The sequence below is a fragment of the Molothrus aeneus genome, chromosome 21 (genome assembly GCF_037042795.1).
Source record: "Molothrus aeneus isolate 106 chromosome 21, BPBGC_Maene_1.0, whole genome shotgun sequence".
NCBI lineage: Eukaryota > Metazoa > Chordata > Aves > Passeriformes > Icteridae > Molothrus > Molothrus aeneus.
Window position 1 is genome coordinate 6,979,964 of NC_089666.1, and position 24,591 is coordinate 7,004,554.

The 24,591-nt window shown below is 45.1% G+C and overlaps 2 protein-coding genes across 7 annotated transcripts in view; both read right to left on the reverse strand.

Moving 5' to 3' along the window:
- Window positions 1-522: 522 nt before the first annotated feature.
- Window positions 523-10,120, reverse strand: PGD (phosphogluconate dehydrogenase). Its single transcript, XM_066564199.1, has 13 exons — window positions 10,006-10,120; window positions 9,604-9,679; window positions 8,996-9,175; window positions 8,794-8,859; window positions 7,602-7,720; window positions 6,522-6,591; window positions 6,031-6,165; window positions 5,416-5,605; window positions 3,435-3,565; window positions 2,848-2,981; window positions 2,420-2,519; window positions 1,376-1,498; window positions 523-836 (listed from the first exon to the last, which is right to left on the reverse strand). The coding sequence occupies exons 1-13, from the start codon at window positions 10,011-10,013 to the stop codon at window positions 717-719; spliced, it is 1,452 nt and encodes a 483-aa protein (XP_066420296.1). The 5' UTR covers window positions 10,014-10,120; the 3' UTR covers window positions 523-716.
- Window positions 10,121-10,847: 727 nt separating this feature from the next.
- The window catches only part of KIF1B (kinesin family member 1B), a 79,322-nt gene continuing 65,578 nt past the window's right edge, over window positions 10,848-24,591 (reverse strand). For all 6 annotated transcript variants that reach the window (XM_066564197.1, XM_066564193.1, XM_066564196.1 and 3 more), the window contains 11 exons: window positions 22,021-22,135; window positions 21,341-21,474; window positions 20,795-20,856; window positions 19,951-20,096; window positions 19,451-19,690; window positions 18,971-19,042; window positions 18,245-18,366; window positions 17,331-17,480; window positions 16,802-16,994; window positions 16,104-16,222; window positions 10,848-15,352 (listed from right to left, as the gene is read on the reverse strand). In XM_066564197.1, the coding sequence (XP_066420294.1) occupies window positions 15,310-15,352; window positions 16,104-16,222; window positions 16,802-16,994; window positions 17,331-17,480; window positions 18,245-18,366; window positions 18,971-19,042; window positions 19,451-19,690; window positions 19,951-20,096; window positions 20,795-20,856; window positions 21,341-21,474; window positions 22,021-22,135 (1,396 nt within the window). In that variant the 3' untranslated portion in view covers window positions 10,848-15,309. The remainder of the gene's footprint in view (window positions 15,353-16,103; window positions 16,223-16,801; window positions 16,995-17,330; window positions 17,481-18,244; window positions 18,367-18,970; window positions 19,043-19,450; window positions 19,691-19,950; window positions 20,097-20,794; window positions 20,857-21,340; window positions 21,475-22,020; window positions 22,136-24,591) is intronic.

Consider the following 24,591-nt stretch of genomic DNA (forward strand, 5'->3'; position numbering starts at 1 on the left):
TAAAATAGAGCCAACTTTGCATGTTGCTGTGAGTATTTTTAATTGCCCCAGTGGAATAAGAGGCAAAGAATCAGGGAGATTTGGGGGGGAAAGTGCAAGCACGCAGAAATGCAAAGTGTTTATGCCAGAGCTTAAAACTGAGAACAACAGTTGGAGGGAGAATGGTGACAGGAGTATGAGTTTCATTTCTCCATGAGCCATCCCGCCCTTCCACCAAAAGCACACAGAGCTCAGTGTGACAGACTGAATGCCCAGGAATTAAATCTCTCAAAGCCAAGCTACTGCTTGTTAGGAATAAACCACGGCAACAGGAGAAAGGCCTTTACCTGCCTGGAACCTTGTGTAAGTTCCTGTGTTGTCTGCCACTCTCCATCTCAGCAATTCCTGAACTGCAGTCATCTCTGTCTTGACCCCTAGGAACTACAATATTATAAACCTAACATAATTATAAATTCTATTAAAGACTGGACAAAAACATTTTACATAGTTTTGGCCAGCATCAGTGGAAAGAAAACACCTCAATACATTTATAACTAAATTTATTTAGTTTTCTTACATGATACATATAGAGAGATATACATATAGGTATGAAACACACCCCCAAGTTATTACAAAAGTGTCCAAACACAAGTTCTAGTGGAGTACAGTAAAAAGTGATATTCTAGAAGAAGTGTTGGAGATCTACAGTATGTGGGCTCCAAGTGGAAGGATTTCCATTAGACATTGTAAGCAGAAGAGGACACATTTCCTCCATGGCCTGTCCAGTTAGTATGGATAAATACCCCTGGCTTTGATAACAATTCATACGTATGTGCACCAAAGTAATCACGCTGAGCCTGGAATGAGAACACACAGACAAACCAGACACACAAATGTCAGTATCATGAGAGTCCTGGAAGTTGCTCCTACTGTTACCTAACGAAGAACAGTAGAAATAAGTTTGGAGACCAGTATTATAACACTCAAAATTATTTTCTCATTATTAGCAAAACCACTGCAATGAAAAATGTACTAATATCTAATAATTAAATTAAGAGTTCTGCAGAAACGCAAGTACAGTATTTCTGCTTGGTACTAATCTAAAAAAAACAGCACTTCCATACATCCAAACATTCAAAGATACTTCTCTACAAACCATTTGGGTTCAAAGATATCATTACCCTTGGTTCACAGAGGGAACACAAACACACAGGGCACTGCCATACCAATATCTCTGGTGTTCTTTATCCAGCTGTCTCTAAGTGCTTCACTGACATGAATTCCAGGTTCAACAGAAATTTATTAGGCAACCTATACTGTGAATGATTAGGACATCTTGCCATTGAGACCTTTACAGCAGTATTTAAATAACAGCATGATGAGATTTCAGTACTACCTGAATCAGGTTAGCTGGCAATATCTCATGCCTGTATCCATCATAAAAAGAAAGTGCTGTAGTGAAGCAGGGCATAGGGATTCCAATCTGCACACCAGTACTGATCACACGGCGCCAGGACTCCTGCGAGAGGGGAAAAGGGGGGAAAAGGAAACTGAGCAGTTTTCTGCTGGCTCAGAGGTACCTGCAGGCACATGAACTACTCCAGTACAACTGTGTGTGCTATTTCACAGTCTGTGAAATCTAATAACCAAGTCTGAGCAAATACAGCAGCAGACTCCTATTTTTACATAAACGAGGTTAACCTGAAATAATGGAGGGTAAGACAGAGTTAACAGCAGGATGAGAACAGTTGAGACATGCAGACAAACCACAGCCTCAAGCAAGGATGATGTTCTTTCACATAAACATGGTCAGAGCATCTCAAAAGCACCAACTCAGTGGGGATGTTGTGAGGGGAATGTTCCAGGACCTCTCACCAAGCACAGAACAAAGCTCGCCCAAGGGCCCAAGAGGACAGCACTGACACTTCAGACAGACGTGGATAATCCTCAATTCAACTGCTCATCTGGTCTAGTAATTTGCAGGGATTATATTCAGATTCAGTTACAAGAACTACTAACGATCATATGAGACTTCTTTTTTGGCCAGATAATGTGGTTTTAATTCCACCCTTCAGCTCCATCCAAATCAGGACAGTGTTCACAGACACAGGCCTAAAGAATGGGTGGGTCTGGAACTGCTGTTCTGGGGCTACTGCAAACAATGGTACTGGAACAGAGCTTTATGGTCTGCTGAGCTGAAATCCAACTGCACAGCAGGCATAAGACACAGGGCAGTGAAGACAATGTTCACACAGGCCAGGCCTTTTTTCCTCACATTATGGTCCTTCTGAATTGCTGGATTTCTGCCTAAGGCCCTTCTGCATCAGTAAAAAGGGAACCTTCAGTTTCCAATCATAGCTTGGTGAGTTTCAAAGAGAAAAACCATGACAGTCCTGGCTGTAAATTATTGGTTTTATGCTCTCCTTTCCTTGGAACTTACCTGACAGTTTTCTACAGCTCTCTTGAAGAAATCATCCAACAGCAAATTCTGGAGCTCAGGGTTTCGATCAAATGCATCTTTGATTTTTCCCAGGAAGACACTAGGCAAAAGTGAACCGGGAATAAATGTCACAGCTCCCAACAAAGGCCCAGAATTCAAAACTTACAGTGCTAAAACTTGACTCAGCGAGACTAAGATTCCAAACATGGCAAAGATAAAAATACATTTTCAACAGTTAAGCCACCAGAACAGTGGGTTCATCTAGAAACCCTGGGTGTTGTGTACAGCCTCTCAGAATCTTACCAGCAGAGTAACTCCAGGGATTTTCCAAGGAAATCTCTAGGCTTGTCAGCCAAGCACCTCATAAACTCAACTGCCTGCTCTTCTCTCTCCCCTCAGCAGCCAGGTTACTTCCTCATCTCAATTACCTTCTGATGATGCAGCCTCCCCTCCACATCAGTGCAATACCACCATAATTCAGTGTCCAGCCAAATTCTTTGGCTGCTTGTCTCAGCAGCATGAAGCCTTGAGCATATGAGATAATCTTGGAAGCATACAGGGCCTAAAAAAAAAAAAAAAAAAATCAAATTCACATTCCAAGAGACATCTCACAAAGTAGAACAACAAACTAACTTCACAGGATACGCACACTGTTCAGCCCCCATCTCAGCAGGGATGACTACCATAGCAACATTCCAGTTATTTGAGAAACAAAACAGATCAAGGGAGCAGGCAAAGGCAGGAGTGTTGAGGGGTGGACAAGCTCCTGTGCATGAATTATGATCTCTGTGCCCCATGGAGTTGTCTCTGCCCACCGTGGCTTAGAGTTGAATTCCTTCTGGATCCTTCCTACCCTTCCTTTGGTTAGGAATGGGTCACACTGTGCTTTGTGGCCATCAGGAGACAATGCACAGTGCTGGAAGCAGGAACCAGCTCTCATGAAATGTGAACACAAGAGCTCCTCCCCAGGGCTCCCAGCAGCCCAAACCTGCTCTAACCCTGCACAAGGACTCACCTTGCGGATGTCCTCCAGGAAGGCCTCCTTGTTCCCACTGAAGGGAGTCACTCTGGGCCCTTCCAGCAGCTTACTGGCCTGCACTCTCTCCTCCTTGAGGGAAGACAGGCACCGTGCAAACACAGCTTCACCTTGGGGTGTGGCAAGAGGAGATCATTAGAGAGCTGGGCATCCCTCTCCATGGCTGACATACCCAAGCACCACGGAGTGCCACTGAGTGATGAGCCATGTACACAAGCAAAATAACTGCTGCAAAAATGAATTATTCCAACAGCAACACTGCCACTCAGTACAACCATTGGGTAAGTCTTCACTGATACAGCTTTCAAATGATAATGAAAAAAGCCACAAGTCATCCACATGAAAATTTATCCTCAGGAACATTTACCAGCTCTCAATTTTGAGAATTTACTTCAAAATCTTCTCCTATCTATCAGAGACAGTGTTGCACTGCAATCTAGGGATCAGGGAGGCTGAAGACTTCACCAAGTATTGTATCATGCTTTTAAGATAAAAAGCTGTTCCTTAACTGCCAGCATACATTAACTGGATGTGCTTTAAAATGCACATATGCAAAATAAAGGCAATTAAAATCAAGAATAAAACAGCAGGTTAACTTATAGGATGACATAAGATTCATAGTTCTGGTCGGCCCCTAGCACTAGTATTCAGAAGTCCATAAGAATGTTTTCTAACATCACTAAACAGGTTACTAAATATCATCTGTCAGGATGGCTCAGTGAGTTCCTAATCAAGCTGGTTTAAGCTGTACCTGTTTACAATTGAAGACAGTATTGTAAAATGAGGGATGAAAAAGTTTGCTTTTCAGGGTCTGATAGAAAGAGAAGCAAGTCTTCATACTGTCATTTTGTTCCACCCTTTGAGTTGTGATATATTAAAAAAAAAAATACAACAACCCAAAAAAACCCACAGTACAAAATCAACAACAATTTAAAAAGAAGAGTGAGTAATGTTTTCACAAGACTCTGGATCCTCCCTACAGCAGGAGGACATATTACACCTAAATCAGAACCTGCTCATTTCCATTTCTGCAAAAACTTCCTTCTCCAGAGGGGAGGAGCAGTACGATAGGAAAATCAGGAAAAAGCAGGAGTGGCATGACTCTGCTTTTACAAGCAGAAGTTTGCAAGTCATGCTCATGCAGTAAAACCACACAGCAACTGCCCTGAGAGCGGCCACGTTTGCACAAGGACTATGGCACACACTTCCCTATCAGCCCTTACCTAACAGTGCTCCCTGGCACTGCAGAGCACTCATCAGGGAGTGTCTCCTCCACCCCTGATCTCTGCAAGCATCCCAAAGAGGAAAACATTAGCAGTACGAGCAGGAAACACTGTTTCAAGCCTCGAACTGAAGGACTACAGCAGCGCTAGAACATGAAAACCATTCAGAGAACTTGTTTTGCTGCTGGAACGCAGCCATGTTTCTTTGACAGCTACGCTGCAGTTACTTTCTTTTAGCTACTGAATATAATTTTTCTTATCTTCAGGACTTGACCAGCCAATGCAAAAGAAAAAGAGGTAGAGAAAGCATGGAAATTAAAGCAAGTCTGAGAGCAAAGAACCTTTTGAGTCAGTTCATTTACTCAATGGGAAGCTTGCTCTGGCCCTGTGGTATTAGGGCACTCTAAATGTACTGCAGATGTGTTCCAGCTCCTCTGCATTACAACACTCTGAGCACAACACCTAATGTTCCCCTGAACATCACTGAGTCCTCACAGCACTGCACACACCGGGGACACAGGTGACAGCAGGACTGCCAGCATTGAGGGAACAGGGTAAAAACAAGCCCAGCAAAAAAACCCAGGAGCTGTCAGGTCAGAAAAGCTGGAACAGCTACACCTACAAGAGCCTCTTCTGCCAGCCCAGCCCTGCTGTGGGCTCACTGCTGAGACTCTCTGCTCCCCTGTTGTTACTGTGATGTGGTACATGGAGGCAGGGAAGATGAAAGCGCCAGTTACCGATGAGGGTGACCGGGACTCCGTACTCCAGGGCAGAAATGGCTGTCCACTTCCCCGTGCCCTTCTGCCCTGCACTGTCCCTGATCTTTGGGAGGAGGTATTTGCCATCACTGTCTTTGAATTTGAGAATATTGGCTGTGATTTCAATCAGGAAAGAGTCCAACTCTGTCTTATTCCATTCCTGAAATACCTGAAAAAGGAGAAGAAGTATATACATATATATTCATACACACTGCAATTTGCTATGTCTCTACTATATCTTTTAATTGATTAATGTATATATTTTGCCTGCTTGATTATAATGCTCAGTGTTTCACTAGCTCTTTTCAAGCAAGGTAGTTCCCATCTCTATACATGAAGGTGCTTCCTGGAGAGAAATCAACTGTAGCATGGGAAGAGGTTTAGACAACTTTTGTAAGCATTCAGCTGTCTGTGCTCACTGCTCCTATCTCATGTAAAGCTCATGAGGAATATTGTACCCCACCCTTGCAGGAGGCACATCAGAAAAATTCACTTCATGTACATGCAGCAGCTTTACCCAAGCCCAGCACCTCACCAGTGGCAGACAGACACCATGGCACAAAAAAGGGAAAGACATTAAAAACTGCAAATCACCTTGGCCATCTCATCGTGCTCCATGCCCAACACATCCTTCATCAGGTGATAGGCCTCACAGATCAGCTGCATGTCTCCATACTCAATCCCATTGTGCACCATCTTCACAAAATGTCCAGCTCCTTCCTCTCCCACCTGTTCAGAAACATCCGAAAATCCCCTCAGCAACGGCACTGTCATCACTTCCAGTGTTTAATACCTGCCCATGGCTTCCTTCTCCCTAAAGGAAGGAATCAAAGACAGTGCTAACAGAAACCAGTGGCTCACAGGTCCATTTAGCTCCCCCAGCACATGACCCAGCCACAAAACTTTGTCTTTGCATTGCACAGTATGAGTTATCAGAGATGGCAGATTGGAAATGAACACAGCCAGAAAATCAGCCACTGAGGGTGCTGTGTTTATTGTGGACAAACATCCCTGAGCTTCAGCAACCAAACTGCCTAAGCATGGATCTAACCCCAAGTTAGGGTCAGTATCAAATGACTATTTACCCAGTCACAACAAGGTTCCCCAGATCCCACTTTAGCAGCAATGCTTTGAAATATGGTCTTGATGTGGGGCCTGTGGGGAGAAAGAATACACCTTAGCAGCCAGGCAGGGGATACAAACACCACAAGAGAAAACAAATCAAACCTACTGGTATGATGCCTTCTGTAACCTGCCAAAAGGCAGCCTGGGTTGAGGGCACTTGGCAGGTTGATAACCCATCCACACAGCAATGTCAATTAAACCTGGTTTTCCCAACTAGAGTTTGCAAGACATTGGAACAGTCAAGTCATGCTTCCAACACTGCATGGACAAGCGTGATGCACTTCAAGGAGCCCAAATATCCTCTCCATTTGAGCACAGAAACTGTCCCAACTTAGCTACCAAGGCAAAAGATGATTGGGCAGAAACTTACTGTTGTCAATGGCTTTGTGCCATCAAATTTGAACAGGCTGATACAGGTATGAAACACTAATGCAAATGGACAGGGACTCAAGAGATACTAAAGCTCACTTAAAGCCTAGACACACCTTTTCTTTCCATATCTATACAGAGAATAGGCAACCAGGGATCAAGTCTAATATGAGCACTGATGTGCAGTCCTTCACTGAGGCATGACTACAAAACAGCACAGCAGCATGCAGAAACTTGCAAATAAACTGATGCATTCAAGAGCAGCACAAACATGTACTGAAGCTCCTTTTATCATGTGTCACTACAGGGCCATTTGCTGCTGCCTGATTCATGGTTAGCAGCTTCCCAACTATGTACAGCCTCAAAAGAAAAAAATAAGAAAAAATACTTGCTTAAAATTTAAGCAAAATTCCCTTCTCCCTTCAGATGTCTGTAGGTCCTGCTTTTGCCTGTGGATTCCTGGAAGAAAAGCCTGCCTTTGTTCTGCCTTGCATGAAGGCTTAGCACTGCCCCATGACCCCAGCAGGTTGAGAAATCTGGAGCCTTGAGGAAGTGAGATGGCAACATATCTTGTTCTCTCCACACCCACACCCTGCTCTTTCCCTCCCTCAGTGCACATGTGAATTGTTGCAAACCATTCTGAACAAGAAAATACAGCAGTTGATGCTTACCAGGCTTCCTTGGCTCCTCCTGGCATGAGAGAGGGTCCGTATCTGGCACCCTCCTCCCCGCCACTAACTCCACTTCCCACAAACAAGATGCCCTTTGCCTGCAGCTCCTTACAACGCCTCTGGAACAAAGAGCAGAGCAGCTCTATTTAATTTCATTTCATGCCAGAGCCTTACACACAAAGGCCAGCAATTCAGATGTAAAATTAGGTTTTCAGTTCTGCTTTGGGTGTGCAAGAAGCTAACCTAAAGAAAACTTGTTCATACACCAAAGTGAGCATTAGGAAACTTCCTGTTGCTTTGGATCCTTGCAAAAGCGACATGGTGAAAAAACAAGTTCTTGTAAGCACCAGATAGACACGAGCAGCACTGAGGCCAGAAGAGGCCTGGAATTAGGTGTCAGGTGACACAGGCTCTGTGAAGATGTGGGGGAGGCAGATTAGGCCCAAGGTGGAGTTGCTGAGTTCACTGCAAGAGTGAAGGTGCAAGCACACAAAACTCTAAGGGCAAGAAATCGCCTCTGAGCCGGAGAGAGGCACAGGCTGAGATCCCCCAGGACAGCTGCAAGCTCCCCAAGGACTGACCCTCACTGAGCCCTTCCCTCTGGCATGGCCAGCTCACTTATCCAAGGTCAGGATGTCGGAGCAGGAAGGCGAACACGAGCACCTCTTCTAAGATTTAGAAACACCAGTCTGAATGCAATATTTTCACATGAACACCCCAGAGATGCTAATGTAGCTTCGGTAACTTCTACAGATACAGCCTGGTCACGAGCAGACAATTACTCTGCTGCTTCCACTACCAAAACAGCCAAACCAGCAGTTCTGTCTTACTGGATTGTCCTGCAATCACGAAGGATTAGGAAATACCAACAAATCCATAAATATCCTTAGACTTATAAATCTCCCTGAAAACTCCTTAAGATTGTAAAATAAAATTTTCTAAAGGCCTTCACTCTTTAAAACATGTTGAAAAAAATATTTTCTGGTGGTCTGGGTAACTTCTATAAAAACATTCTTATAGCACAGTCCTTAATTGCTTTTTAATAGGCTGCATGATTTAATTTTGCAGAAATCAGTTTGGCTTTTCCAGAGCACAGGGCTGATGGCATATTATTGAGCAACTATTCCGATGATCAGAAGTGGAAAAGTTGTGTGCATTTTATTAATTCACTTTAGGCAGGAAACAGGCTTACCGTGGTATCTCTATACTCAGAATTTCCACCATCAATTATGATGTCTCCAGTCTCCAACAATGGCACCTGTCAAAAAGAAATCAGCATTTAGGTTTCCTCCATACATTCAAAACCTCACTAATGATGAATAACTGAGAACTTGCAGAGGAAACTGCTCCAAAAGACAGCAAGAAGTCTCAGGTAGAATGAATGTCTGCCTCACCAATTTATTAATGAAGTCATCCACTGCACTTCCAGCCTTCACCAGCAAGATAATGCGACGGGGCTTCTTCAGCACGGAGACCATCTCCTCCAGGCTGTGAGCACCGATCACTTTGGTTCCCTTGGCCTCGTTAGCCAGGAAATCATCCACTTTGGAAACTGTCCTGTTAAAAGCACAGACCTGGGGGGGCAAGGAAACACGTTAATAAAAGCTGCCAATGGAACAGTAACTTCAGCTCAGACTACAAATTATACAAGCAAGGTTCAACATCCTGAGCTCTCCCACTTCCCCTCGTGACAGGCGCAGGGCAGGGATGAACCTGAGCATGTCTTTGCAAGTGCCTCGGGAACCTGTGGTTAATGGCAAGGCCAAGGCAAACTTCAGGGAAAAGTCATGCATAATTAACATATCAGGTGCCAGCTGAGTACAGGCATGCACCGCTGTTCTTCTCTGGGAACAGGACAAAGGCCAGCACAGGGTATAACTAAAAGGAGGAAATAGCACCCATTAGATCACCACAATTGCAGGGGAAAGCACCCACAAAATGCTCAGCTGCAATCCCAAGTGCTACTAGTCAGCCTTCCTAAACAATTCGTTTCCTCACTTACCACGAAGCCGTGGTCATTCATGTTCAAAATCAGGTTCTGACCCATCACGGCCAGTCCAATCAAAGCAATGTCAGCTCTGGAACGTGAAAGGAAAAAAATGCCAGGGAGGTCACTAGCAGTGATCCAGCAGTAGCATCCGTGCCTGCCCGGCTGTTGTGACCATGCCAGCTGCCAGGGCAGCCCAGCCCAGCCCAGCCCAGCCCTTGCTAACGACCATGGAGATCTGAGTTCATTCTGCCAGCTGCTACTGCAGCGATCACAGATCGAGGCTGTGCGAGCCACCGGGCAGAGCCCCCGCGGCCAACAGCGCACCGGGGCCTCCCGGCGCCGGCTGCAGCCGCACCGCACCGCGGCCACGCCGGGCCCGCTCCCGCCCCGCGCGCGGCCCCGCCCCGCTCTCACTCGGCCATGGCAGCGGCGTTCGGGTCTCTCCGTTTCTCTCGGGTCTCTCCGCTCCCCTCCGGTTCTCTCGGGGCTCTGCAGGCTCGGCCTGCGGCGCGCGCCACTTCCTCTCCACAGCCGCGGGCGGGGCGGGGCGGGGCCGAGCGCGCCCATTGGCTCTTGGGGAGACTCCGCCCCCCGCCCATGGCCCGATGCCTCGAGGCCACGCCCCCTTAAAGCGGCAGTAGCGCGGGTGCGGGCCGGGCCCCGCGCTGTCCCCGCCGGGCTCTGACGCTTCCCCGCCGCCTGCGAGGCCCGAGGAGCCCCGGGAGCCGCGCCCGCTCGCGGAGAAGCCGGGCAGCTGCCCCGTGCCGTCGGCTGTGCCTCTGTTCCCAGCGATACGCACCCCTTATCCCGCCGGGAACTGCGCCGTTTGTCATTAGTAATTATTATAAACTGGCTTCGATTCTGGCGCTGAACACTGTCCCAGGCGGCAGTCAGCCCCTCAGCTATCGCCGCTACCCGTTTGTCTTTGTGCGGCCAGGCCAAACTTGACAAACCTGTCCTTCCGTCAGCACCGAGGCGTGCCCAGGAGGGCAAAGCTGCCCCACCTTCGCTCCGATGTATCGGACACACACACACCTTGAGACCATAGTTTCTATTCAATTCTGTATAAGTTATTTCCTAAACAAGATGACCCGCAACAATCTGGCCCATCAAGTTTTTGGCGCATTTTGGGCACCCCTTCTTCAAGAGCAGTCGAGATAAACTTCATTAAAGCATCAGCTTCTTCAGCACAGGTTTTAAAAACAAGTAATTGACAGAAGATACAAGTAATTAAATCATAATGACAGGAGCACACATTCTATCTGCTAATGCACTGGTTGTACCTTTATTGTTTCACCTCGTTCACTAACAATTCAGTGGTGCAAGGTTACCATACACAGTTAGATATCTGCATTGCACACCTAAGGCTATACAGCAAATGGATCAGAATTAGTACAAATACATGAACTATATTTACATTTTGTATACTCAAGCTCCAAATATCAGATATATTTACAAAATAAAATAAGAAAATGAAAACCTGAAATTAATGTACAGTGTTGCTGATACACTCCTTCGCTGGGATGAAATCAGTTTGCAAAGAGATTTGTTCAAGAAGGCCACTTATACAGCATTTGCCTTGTATACCTTGTGTACAGAGAGATTAACAGGGACATGGGGACCGCAATTCCAAGGGACGTATTCCAGTGGACAGCATGTCTGATGTCCGAATTCGGGAGCCATAACCAACCGCACGTGAAATGTGAACAAGCAAAGAGGAAAATTCAGACCTGATCCTGGGAAGTGCTGATCATTCAAGACTCCCTCTGCTTCCAGTCCCTGGTTTCCAGGCAAGCAGGAGGAAAATTCAGCACTGCTCAGGGGCAGCCCATTCACTTGGCAACATTAAGAATTGAAGACTTAGGAGCTCCACACCAGTTTTCTGAATACACAGCTGATCCCAGCAATTTAAATCCTGTTCCCAATGACATTGGACACAATCATCCGGTTAGTGTTGGACTAGTTTTGATTCCAAATACACTGAACACATAAATGGCCTTCTGAACAAAAGTCAGTCCTGCTCTTGAACAGCTGATGTTTTGAAACAAGGAAGCACGAAGTTAATACATCCTGCTACAGACACTACAGCCAGACCACAGACTGGGTCAGTGACTACCACGGGGAGATGCAGCGCGCGTGGAGCCGTCTGCAGGGACAGCAGCAAAGCCCTCCCGAGCAGCAGCAGGACCCTTCCTCCTCCAGCAGCAGCAGCAGGTGACAGCTCATGACAGCTCCCCCTCAGCACAAGAGCCACCACGGCAGCAGCTGCCACAGCTCGGCTGGGCAGGGCTACAGGCAGATCCACGTGCACAGGCTGTTCAGTACCAGTGGGTGTCAGACCAAAGCTAATCCTCTTTCTTATCTAATGTGCAATTAATTACAGATGTATAAATATACAATACATTACATAAAATTAAATCCCTGTAAATTAGATAACAAGCAGCAAAAAGTAAAGTCTTTGCTTTGAAATACCATGCCAATCAGTAATAAGGACTATTAGACATTGACACAAAAAACCTTTTCTTGGCAGTCTGGAAATAGTACTCCCTTCTCTTCTGTATTCCCAGAATACAGGAATCTTCTTTAAAAAGTTACTTAAAGTGCATTTCTAAAACACAGTATAGGAGGTTTAGCTTAATTTTACAATACCCAGGAAGATCCAACATAATTTTCAATGGACCAAAAGGACAGTTTTCTCTTTCCTTTTGGTGAGGAACATAAAAACCCAAATGCAGCACAGTTTGACACTCATTCCTGCCAGGGAATGCCCACCAAGGCCCCTGTGGTGTGTGTCCTCACGGGCTGGCAGGCCCACAGCAGCATGCCTCCTCTACAGAGGCTGAGCCCCCAGAGCTGTCTGACTCTGGGACTCCACACACACAGCAGGGAACCAAGAATGGCCTTTGGAGTGTCAGGAGAAGGCAACTTAGCATATTTTTCCTTCCTCATTCTGTTTCCAAAAAGAAATTTCTAACATGTTGGGGTAAGCTTTGAAGTGAGAGGAAATTCCCTTTTTTTTGTTTATTTATTTGTTTGGTTTGTTATCTCTTTAAAGAAAACTTGGTCTGGTTTCAGTCCAGTTTTAAGTAGGAAAACCCAAATGTCTCAAAGCAGGCTTCAGTAATTGCAGAAAAACTTTGTCTGCCTTTATGTCAGACCTGAAAACAGTAATGCCCATTTGAACTCCACACAACAAGGACCTAGTTTGTTACAGATTATGCAGCTTTAAGAGATGCTGATCCTTAAAACCAGACTTTTGGTCTTCTGATGATCCATTATCCACTCAGACCTCAAGTCACCAGAATTTGTTTGGAGTTTTAAGACAGAAGAGTGACATTTATGCAACAACTGTAACACTTCAAGTTCTCTGTAAGATAAGCATCTGTCTCTTCCTGCTTTTAAATGAAGATCCCTTTATCATGATTTTGTGCAATGCCTATAACCACATGGTTCATTCTCTGGCTTATCCAAAGCAAAGACTTAGAAAACTAGTTTTCTTCTAGTTAAAAAAAAGAAACAGATAAAAGTTAAAATGATCTCAGTGTGTCACAACCTACCCCCACCTCAATCACTCCGCCTCCTCAAACAGGTCCCACTGTCATTATAAACAGTGGTGATGGCAGCAATAACTTAATGCTTAGAATTAACCTAATTCTTGAGATCAGCTTAGCTGCAGTGTGAGGAGCCCTCCTGCAGGACAAGCAGTTTTATCCACACACTGGAAGTGCTTTATCATCATTGCATAACAAAGGAATATCATCACTGTATTAAGAGTCACACACAGTTAAACGAGACAAAAACAAAAGGGAAAAAAAACCAAAAATACCCAAACCCTATCATGTTCCTGGGTCCCCAGGATGCTCCCTCACTCTGGCTTCCAGTTCTGAAATAAATCTGAGGACCACAGAGACAGCATGAGCATATGAGTTAGCTTGAGAACTACCTGGAGATATGTGAGGGTATGTCCTAGCAAGTGTCAGCTCCATCTCCCTGCTCCTCTGGGCTGCCAGGAGCTCTCACTGTGCCCTGCACTGCTCTGGACAATGAGGCCCCACACAGCAAAGCCCTTTCCCAGCACATTCCAGTCCCACGCACGCGGGGCCTGCCCGGCCGATGACCTGAACCCAAAGAGCCTCCTGGCCTGCACTGTGCCTGCTGTGCCTCTGCAAGAGTGGGACAAACCCTCTCACCTCTGCCCTGCGAGGCTGGAGCCTCCAGATGAAATCCCTTTACACTGCCCAGGACCACAGCCAGCCCTACCAGTGCCCTGGGTACAGCAAGAAAGGACAACACAGCAGGAAAGAACACACAGCATCCCCAACCTCCCCAACCTGACTGAGAGAGGGGACTTCACTTCCCCTAAAGGAAATTCATTCTGCTCTTCTTTCTTGGGGCAAGGACCAAAGCTGTGGCCACAGGAACTTACACTGTAGTCAAGAACTGACAGCACCCAGCTGATGTCCAAGGAGCCAACTATGACATGCCACTGACCAGGACCAGAATCCACTTGCTCTGTTCCCCAGAGGGGTTAACTCTGAATACAGTGGGGTTTAGCTGATGAAAACTGCAGCAGGGAAATTAGGAGACACTCAGCAGTTATTTCCAAAGGAATTGAAAGTGTCCTACAGCTCCCTGAGAACACTGCAGGTGCTGGGCCTAGGAAGTGTTCCCATGGACAGGTGGGGTGACACAAACAGGCCCTTGGGAACAACCCTGACACAGCCATGGGAGTCCTACCCCCTTCCCAGAGAGGTGAGATCTAACTGTTCCTGCACAACAGTCAGGACTCTGCCCTCCATGGTGATCCAGGGACCAGGAACTTTCATTTCTATTTAACACTCCCCATCTGTCAAATACATGGCTTGAGCATCTGAAATTTTGGGGATTTTATCTCATATTTCAGTCTGTGGTCTATTTCCCCTCACATCAGCACAGCCTGCTCAGCTCAGTTCAGAGGCTGAGGAGTGTGTGTTGATGGAAACTCCTCTGGGAAAGAGTTAAACCCAAGCACTGTTCACCTGCAAGCCCCACAGCAAGAGTGTAAAGCAGATTGTTCCAGCCAGCCCCTCCTGGTTTGTTCCCTAACTTTTCCTAGCTCGTGCCTTAGCCTGCTGGACCCTGGAAACTCAGAAACGAAGTCCAAAATCCAGTCTGTCCAGATAAGATTTGTCCAATATCAGCTTTCAACAGAGTTTAACTTCGAGGCTGGATCCAGAAAGCCTGAGGAGCTACTGCAGTTCCTGGCTGGGTAATGTCTCCATTAAACAATTTATCTTTCCCTGGCATTGGAACTTTGCCCTGAGGGAACCAATGACCACTGCCAAGTCACAAATTGAATGAAAACCCTGTAGCAGTCTAGACAGACAGTGGACAGTGGGACAGACACCAAAAGGTCAGTTGAAATGGATAAACAGTTGTTATAGGAAAATTATTTTTTTGTCTTTTCAGAGTCGTGCATAATCACTCGATTTTTTTGATTTTTTTTTTCTTTCTCTTTTTGTTTGGCCACATGCTACTAGTACAATTCAGGTACAGGTGAAAAGAAACAAGGTAGGGTTAGAATACCTAGAAAATGTGCTGAAGGAGTGGGGAAGGTAGGGGATGTTAAGCCACAGGATTACATACAAGAGAAACTGTCAAGAATCACAAAGAGAAAATGAGAGGTAACACTATCTATGGGAAGTGAGTGGGGAGAACAGATGAGAACATTACATGGACTCAGTACTTCATCTGGCCCGTGCGTCTTCGAGCCAGCTTTGACCTGCACCAAAAACAAAAGGGAAAAAGTAGCTGGTGAATTAGGAAAGTTCATTTTTCCTCCCTCCCCGAAGTTTATCCACTTTTCTTTTTTTTTAAATTCTTTGGTACAGTTCTAGTTTAGTCCATATGTTAAGAAAGTAAAATGTATCCAGGGCTGTAATGAAAAAGAATTCTCTGTTCTGCTTCTTTAATGGGAGGAGGGATCATTTAAGGGCTTCACAGCTCAGAAATTATTTGATGCTGTATGGTAACAGCTTTATTTTTTAGGTTTTGGAGTTTTTTGTTGAAAGGAAGAGCTACTGCAGTGGAGTAAGATGTGTCCAGCAAGCAGGGGCTGTCTGTGATAATGGAAAGGCTGCCAGAGAAGTTATAAAAGGGAATGTAATTTCTGCTTTAGCTCATAATCAAGAACCTAAAAAGGCAGTCCAGCACAGAGGAAGTAAGAAACTTTAAAAATTTGTTAAATGGCAATACAAGGAAACCATCTTGTGGTCTCCAAATGTAGCATCCCACACATGTTCAAACTGGACATGGCTGTACAGAACGGCACAAGCCAAAACAACAGTCCCTGCAGTTCCTGAAATACAGGGCTGGTTTGTTTTCTGATTGTTCTGGGGGTTTTCCTACCTACTCTCCTCCCTCCTCCAGTTCCCACATCTTGTCAAATTGCTGAGAGCAGAACTAAAACCCACGAGCAGCCACGTGCCTCCTGCTTTGAGCATGGCCCTCTGCAGCCCCGAGCCGCCCCTTACCGAATGGTGCCAGCCAGGAGCGGATTGAAGGCGTACAACCAGTCATTCATGTCCTTGTCATTGATGGCCTGGAGCAGGACTCCACGGTGCTTGGTGCACACTCCAAACGTGTTGGGTGTCTGCAACACCAAGGACAATTTAAACACAAAGTCTGCAAGCACAGAGGCTGATGCGCATTTCCTCTCTGAGAGAACCTGCTCTGTCACGTCCCCCTTTCATTCATGTCTCACTGGTGATTTCCAGGGTATTATTACTCATTACCTTCTACAAAACAGAGTCTTAACTGCTGAGTGTGGGCTTTAAGAGATGGACCAGGAGAGTTCACTTGATTCCTTGCAGGATGTTTGTATGCGTTGTTTTGTGGGCTTTTGTTTTTAAACAAACAAAACACACAAGCCCAAAAAACCATACAAAGGAAGCTGCACAAACCCAACATGCAGGGTGGTGGCACCAACACATCCTCCTAAAAGCTAATCTGATGTGTGACAGCAGTCAGGGTCACTCTCTGGTACAACTGTGTCCAAAACCGTAAGAAACCCTGAACTAACTGGGGACTTTGTGGGCAGGATCCTCAATGTCTCCACAACTCAGATCCATTTGCCTCAGAACAGGGATGACACACCTGATGGTACAGATGCACTGCTACTTATACTTTATCCTTGCTTTATGGATAAATAAACAACAGCTCTCAGACTGACCTTCACCATTGCCTGTTGATCCTCACTGTATTCCACCTGAGCTGTGGATAAGTTTATGATTCCTCTTTCTACAGGATCTTTGTCACTGTTGTAAATAAAAACATAGGGACGGCGAACCACCACAAAGTGCTTGGCCCAGGAGCTGGAGAGCGGCTCCTTGAAGTGGAGGTATCCTTTCTTTGACACCACAGAGCTGGAAAAAATAAACCCACGTCAATACAGAAATAGATTTTCCCCTGAGTATCCCTATTAACTGCAAAACACTGTGTAAGACACTTGGTCCTTAATCATTGGTCCTGTTTTGTCTGCAACAGTGTTCTGAAAAAGTTCTTCTAAAACAAGCTGAATGGTGTTTTCAACATCTATGCAGAAGTCTGACAGTCCTCCTCAATCCATCACAGAGGACTCTGCAGCTCTGCTATCACCTGTTAAATTTCCTTCTTCAAATGGGGCACAGAGCCCAAGAATCTCATACAGCCCCTGTGAGAGTTCTCAGGCAGCCATGATCACACAACAATAAAAAACCTACCCTGGTCTGATTTCCTCAATATCAGGAACAAGGTTTAGGAACTCATTCTTTCCAGCTCTGGCAAGGTAGGAAGTTTCTACTGCAGGAATTATCTGGAACTGCTCCACCTCATGACAGGGACTGGAGGCACGAGAATTTGCTTCTGGTGTCCTTTAAAAAAAGTAGAGAAAAAAAAAGTAAATTGCAACAAAGCAACTGAATGTGGCAATGAAATTTAAACTGCATCTTCAGGCCAGCTTGAAGTTCCTTCCTCCAGCCCATATTTATTGTATGACATTGGGATCCTTTTGTACAATACTGAATAGCATTTTCCCTTGATATCTGTGGAATAAAACTTATAATAACCACTGGTAAGTTGCTTCCCCACTACTTCTACCATTTTTCTCCTGCTAAATGTAGTCACAACACAGACATACTTCCTACTACTGCTGGATGTAAAATGTTCTACTTCCTCAGCACTCCTCCCTCAGGGATGCTGAACTGAGAAGGTCCAAATTATGTCTTTTACTACATGGTTATTACCAATTTCATCAAAAATATCTTGTATAGATACAGCTGAGAAAGGTAAACAGAGATGAATGGCCAAACTGGTTTATTCTGGGTCGTTATTAGTAGACCTTTTCAAAAGACCTCTGAAAAAACTTGTGGACTCTGCACACTGCAGATGCACTGGTCACTGGAATGACAAGCATCTGACTGTTGCCCCAACACAAGCAGAAAAAACACCACTTCAAAAGAACAAAATGAGGAAAAAGAACTGTGCAGAGTGAATGGAGAAGTAAGGCAAGGGGGCTGTACAGAGAAATATCTGAAAGCAGGGAAAAGGAAGAGAAGAGGAAAAACAAATCAGAAAACAGCAAAGAGATGTGTGAAGCAGTGAAAAGTGATGTTTCCTTTTAATACATTACACTTACTTCTGGTCAACTGAATTACACCTGGAATCCACCAGAGAAGGGCAGGTGGATGAAGGGGTGAGGGTGGCACTGCTGAAACTGGACACGGACGGGTCCCGCCCAATTGGAGAAATATCCGAGAGCTGCAAGCACAAACACATCACAGCAGCTGGGCTGCACTGGTGCCCATCCTGGCTGAGAATGGCTTTCAGCAGGGATGGCTCAGAGAACAGAAAGGCTTTTTCATCAGCCATTCCCCTCGTCAGTGGGCAAATTTTCACACAAACTACCAAAGCCCATCTGGGGGCAGAAATACAGCAGCGTTTATGCAGACACAGCTTGTTATTATCAGTGTCCTACACTTCTGATTATTCTCTGACTTCTTCAGTGATAAAACATCATCCACTTTGAAACCTGGTATTCCCTTTGCCTACTGGCAAAATTTTTAAGAGTAGATTTATCCTTTTACATAGGGAAAATGTATGTAGGGAAAGACAGTAAGAGTCTGCTAATAAACTGGGTACTGTACTACACTGCAGGTCCACACCATTGCCAATTCCTGCCATAGCATTTGGAACCTGATGCTGAATAGCCAAATGCTTCCAAAGGACTGAAAATAAAAAATAATAAATTAATATAAAGTGGTTTATCTTTTCATAGTATCAGCAGATTCCCTGACTCACAAACATGCTGCTATTGTACTACAAATAGAGTGTATTACAATTAAATATTACATGAAATAATTACCTTACAATCGCTGATGCTGTTGTACACCTGGTTGAATTCCCGATTGAAGGTATGAGTAAGAAGCTGCAGACACTAAAGGGGGTACGTGAGGAGAAACAAATGAGACACAGAGAAGAACTTTAGATTTCGATTTTCAGAGAAATTTGAACAGGTGATTTGCCAAGACACACTTGGCAGGTCGTGAAAGAAAAAACAAATCCTAAACTGCTATGAAAAATCACAGAAGAGGATAATAATCACTTCACTTGATAAAATTAGAAAGTTTTTACAGAACCACTAACACAGGGGAATGAGATACAGCCACAGCCCAAACCTCCCCAGCAGCACTGGCCGGTGAAAGTGGCTTATTTCACTAACCAAGATGTTAAACCGAAACTCTCACACTATTGGGTATTCCCCCAGCTATCTGAGAAGCCGTGATTGACCTGCAATTCCCTCTGGCAGCCCAAGTGCCAGCAGGATGGCTGCCCTGGGCCATACCTTGGTGGCCAGCTCCTTCTCCCGGTCCACCAGGCTCTCGATGTCCGCGGAGTCGTAGCCGCTGCTCTCGCTGGGCGTCACCGCGCTCTCGAAGGTCGTGGTGGAAATCTGAGAGGAAATGCTGGTGGAGGTGCTGAGGGTTCCACTGCTCAGGCTGGGAGACAATGAGTCACTCAGGGACTTGGGGATGCTGTCACCAAGCTTCTCACGAAGCAGAAGAAAATGCCGGGTTTTTTCCACCTAGTAAGGAAAGAAATCAGCATCGTCCCCTCCAGGAAGGTGCCAGTTTCACAGACACTGAATTCTTAGGAACCCTTTACTATTCATACCAGTAACTTTCCCCAGGGAAGGGAGTTTACAGTGGCACTAGGAATTGAATTTGCTATTTTGAATACACTGAGATTCTGAGCTGAGGACTCTACTCAGCAGCCAGCCACGCACTTTGTATCTTCTCTGCCAGGAGAATTTATTTAAATCTTGACTTCCATCTCTTTACTCACCTCATGCAGCAGCTCCAGTTTCTCCAGTTCCCACTGATGCTCTAGAATGAGGCTGTCCCCCCTGGGCCTCCAACCTGCCAGGTTCTCTTCGCCCCTCACATATGCCACAGAAGTATCCAGGACTTTCCTCCTCCTCCTCTGCATTCCTGAGCGGTAAAAAACAACACGAGACGTGTTAAAACCATAGCCAGAGAGGTGTCACAGAGAAATAACCAGCAATCTGCAAAGAACCAGCACTTCTGCTGTTTGGCTGGAAATATACACCATAAGGATTTCATTACCTGCAAATACACAACTGAAGATATTTTATTTAGTCCAGCTTTCTTACTTTTTTCAGGTATTTTCTATTGACCAAGATATAATGGAAACTCCTGCTCAGTCTAATTCAACACAAGGACTTCAGTTTCTACATCTTAGAAGAAAACTACACAGATACACCATGAACTATATTCCTTCCAAGTGGTGAAGCTGGCATCAGAAATTAGCAGCATCTTCAAAAGACAAGAAAAAGCTGCAAAACCCAGTCTCAAGTGTTAGTTATGAGCCATGGGTTCTGGCCCTAAGACTCAGGGGCATAATGTGATACATGCACTCAGTGTCCTGAGTTATCCACGTCAGAAAACATCAAATTTCCAGTGAATTCTTGTTTACCAATGGTAAACACAGACCTGAGTCTAAAGTAAAAGCCTGAGTAAGTATTTTACAGAATAGCAATGTTCCATTGCTCCTATGAAACACAGGAACTGCTTCTGATCAGGACAGAAATGTTTACTCCATTCTCCCTGAGAAATTTTCTGCAATATTTCATATTTATCATCATATTTATCACCTGGTTGCTGCTTACCTGGACTTCCCGTGTCTGACATTTTGCATAAACTCAGTTCATAGATCCCAGTTACTCGATTGCTGTTCACAGGAAAGCAGAAGAAGCAAAAATACACTATTTATTATCTTCAGAAATAAAATGCTTCAGCTTCAACTCAGTGGTTCCCAAAGCAGAATTTAAAGTATAGGTGTTAGTTAGAACTAGATTTCAATACTACTCTTGTACAAAATAGCCAGAACTGCGAGAACCTAAAAAAAGGCATTTCCCCCATGTTCCCACCCCACCCTGCACTGGACTTGAAGAGCACATGATGCAGTAAATTCCAGGTCAGGATGCAAACTTGAAAAATGGACCCCTCTTCCCAGCTCTGTTTATACGGAAAAGAGAGAAGCCATCAGAGTCCCACTGAAATAAATGCGAGAAAGAACATTCAAAACCAGACTGGAGAACCTATGAGTAGGTAAAGTTTCAAGGAAAAAAAATAAGAAAACGAAACTAAATCCTCTAAGAGGAGACACAAATAGTGACCAAAAAGGCCAATACCAAAAGTGTAAGTGCACTTACGAGTCCGGGGATTTGGAGTAGCCGCTGCCGAAGAGGCTGCGCAGGGAGCGCGGCGGGGAGATCTTGGCGTCCCGCGAGTAAAACACCATGCACACGTCCTTGGTGATCACTGCAGGCTGGATGCAGTGGTCAAGCTAAGGGAACAGCAGCAATGAATGAATGAATGAATGAATGGCTGCAGCCAACTGTGCCGAGCTACACTGCTGCCCTTAGCCTTTGGGACAGCTTTTGAAACCTGTGCTTGTTTGGGTCTTTGGTGAAGGGTTTTCATGTGTCTATCTGGGAAAGAGAACTGCCAGATTTCTCAGTGCATCCCATGAGATGATTTCATTACACAAAACAACAGTGTCTTGCACACAAGCCAAGAGCTAAGCCACTGTTTGGAACACCAGTACTTACACAGCAATATTCACTGATTCCAGAGGATTTTCAGATACAAAGATAGAAAAAACAAGGCACAAAAAGGCAAGACCAGCAGTATCTCTTGTGTTGCAAGGCAGTAATACCTTGACATCAAGATGTTAACTATGACTACATTTTTTCCACCCTGTCCTCAGGAAATGAATAAATACTCTTACTGGCTTCAGGACTGAAATCACTTTTGGATCTATTTCTCTTGGGTTCACTCTGTGTGCTGTCTCAAAGAGTTCATAGCCAGCAGGAAGGCCCTGGTGTCTCACCTCCAGGTAGGCAGAAAGGGTCATGTAGATCTTCTCTCCATACGGTGTCACTCGATTGAGGAGGAGGGAGTTGTGCAAGGAACTATCCCAAACTGCCTCGAACCGGTAGAAGGTCCTGGAAAGAAGAACAGTGAAAGGTCAATAGTAAGAGTTCCTCTGCAGCCCCCTCATCACTCAGTGCAAAGCATCTCTTTCTGACATCATCCTCCAGTCATGTGGATAACAAGTACTTGAAGCAAAAACCTTCTCTTTATTTCCAAGATCATTTACTTCTACCTCAAACAGAGTGGGCATAAAGACCACTGCCTGTTATGGAGAACACTCATCTAAAAGAGAAAAGAGGGAATGCAGAAAACAAAAGCTGTCATAACTCTACAGGGAAGTCAGCACTGAACAGTTGTTTCTAAACAGAGAAAATTCATTTCTACTGCTGAAATTCAGCCCTGGATCTTAAGCTGGATCTTAAAAGTACATAGGAAAATTCTTTCTACACCATATTTTAGGACTTCTGTAAGATGTTTCTTCAGTCTGGCACAAGGAAAGAGAGGAGATGAAAGCTCCCACAGGTCTACCCCAGCAATCCAGAAGGTTCAAGTAAAAAGTGAGAGAGCATCACACACAGCACAGCTCAATCACCACATCCAAAGGCATGGTTACACTCTCCCCTCTCTAGCAGGGCCTTGGGGAAATGAGCTTTCTCCTTTCTCACAGGCAGCAACTGATTTCAGGAAGGTCCCTTTGGAAAGAAGACCTGTGCCCCTTTCAGGAACTCAGCACCTCTTCCCACACTGGTGACAGATACAGAAGGTAGGCATTCTTCATCACTTCTATATAATTTCCCTCCCAAATCCTCTTGCTATTTTTATCTCATTTTGAGTCCAAATGATGTAGTACTAAAAGCAAGAAAGTGCTTCATGTATATTATTTTTTTAAAAATAAGTTATATATCCAAAGAGTTTCTGTACTAATTTCCAACTCAGAAAAATAGAAGATGAAATTAAAGACAAAGGACAAACAGCAGGGTGGAGGTAGAAGAAACAAGGAAAAAAGCACAGTATGTAGCCCTGGCATCAGTTCTGCACCATTTGCCAAACAAGATTTCTCCTCATGGAGAGGACACAGGTGTCAATGCTCCTCAGGGCAGAAATACCAGCACCCTCTGGAGCAAAATGATGCTTGGACAAACACCAAGACAAAGTCAAGCACAGCTTTGAGGCTGTGGATTTTAGTGGATCTCTTCTAGCCAGGAAGGCAAATATACACAGCTTTGCCTGCCCAAACCAGAATTTGCTACAATAGCTATAGAGTGAGACAAAAACCAAAAGTGAGCAAACTCCTTTCAGCACAGCCAACAGCACACGGAGGAAAAGGGAGCACAGAACACACAAAGCATGGGATAGAGGAGAGACAGGTCAAATGTTACAGGTGAAATGTAAACAGGTTAAAACTGCTGCTGAAGTGGAACTTAGCTTTAGTGAAAGGTGGTGAATTGGGAGCACTGAAGACTCTGCCTTCTCTTTTCCAGAGGCAGAGCACAGAAAGCAGAGTGCAAAGTGCCCCAGACTGTGCAGCTGCCACCTGGGCTGTGACCCCACTGGGAAGGTGAAACAGGAATCCAGCCTGGGCAGCCCCTGCATGTCTGGCTCCTCTGCCAGCTGCTAAACTAAGGAGTGGCAACCACATGGTTAAATTTCATATGCAAATCCAGCCCCAGAACAGAGGCTGAAGAGCAGCCACATGGCAGTCACTGCCATTTGATCAGAGCAATTCAAGTAACCTCATAATTCAGTCCTTGGCTTGGTCCTTCAAACAAGCAGCATTGCAGAGTCAGAGACAGTGAGAAATTCCAAATTTAGTTCTTTGAAACAGAACAAGGGAAGAAAATAGCAAGGACTACAGAAAGGGTCTGTGTTTGATGGCACACCAAGAAAATCAGAAAGACTGACAAAGGAAATTCTCCTACTCTCACACGTGAAGGAAAGTCTCTCAAGTCCCCCAGTGAACTGTACCTGAATAAGCCTCTGACAAGAGGAGGAGGAGCAGGAGGAGGAGGAAGAGGAAGAGGAAGGGGAAGGAAGAGGAAGAGGTAAGGGAAGAGGAAAGGGAAGAGGAAGGGGAAGAGGAAGACTACTTCTGGAAGAGCTGTGCTAACAGAATTCAGTAAAAGCTGAGGGAAGTGGCAGCAATACAAATGGGACATAAAGCATTCTATTTTCAAGAATCTTTATGTATAAAGGAAGCAAACAGAAAATACCTAGGCATATCCTTATCAAGAAAGAGCCTGTAAAAACATAGAAAGTGCTTTGGTTAGTGCAGCCAAAAGCAGAACAGAAAAGCAACAGCTGAGAGGAACAGAACAAGTGGACTAAGAAACAAAACAAAGTGAAAAAAACCCCAGAGAAAGCAGCAAACACGCCTGCAGACAATGAGCAAACATTGAGACATATCCCTCACCAGGGCCTCAATTCCCTTCCACCACGCTGCCATGCACTCATCCCACAACTTCAACCTTGGCATTTTGGGATGACATGGCCAACAGCTTCATGCCACTCATTCTTCACCCAAGCTGCC

Bases quoted from the DNA above. Each gene is read 5' to 3' on its own strand.
- PGD (XM_066564199.1), bottom strand. The intron at 5,606-6,030 runs GTGATTTGCAGT...CTCCTTTTTCAG, and splicing joins AGCACGATGAGATGGCCAAG to GTATTTCAGGAATGGAATAA. The intron at 2,520-2,847 runs GTAATTGAGATG...ACTTTTGCCTAG, and splicing joins GGAGGCTGCATCATCAGAAG to TGTCTTCCTGGGAAAAATCA.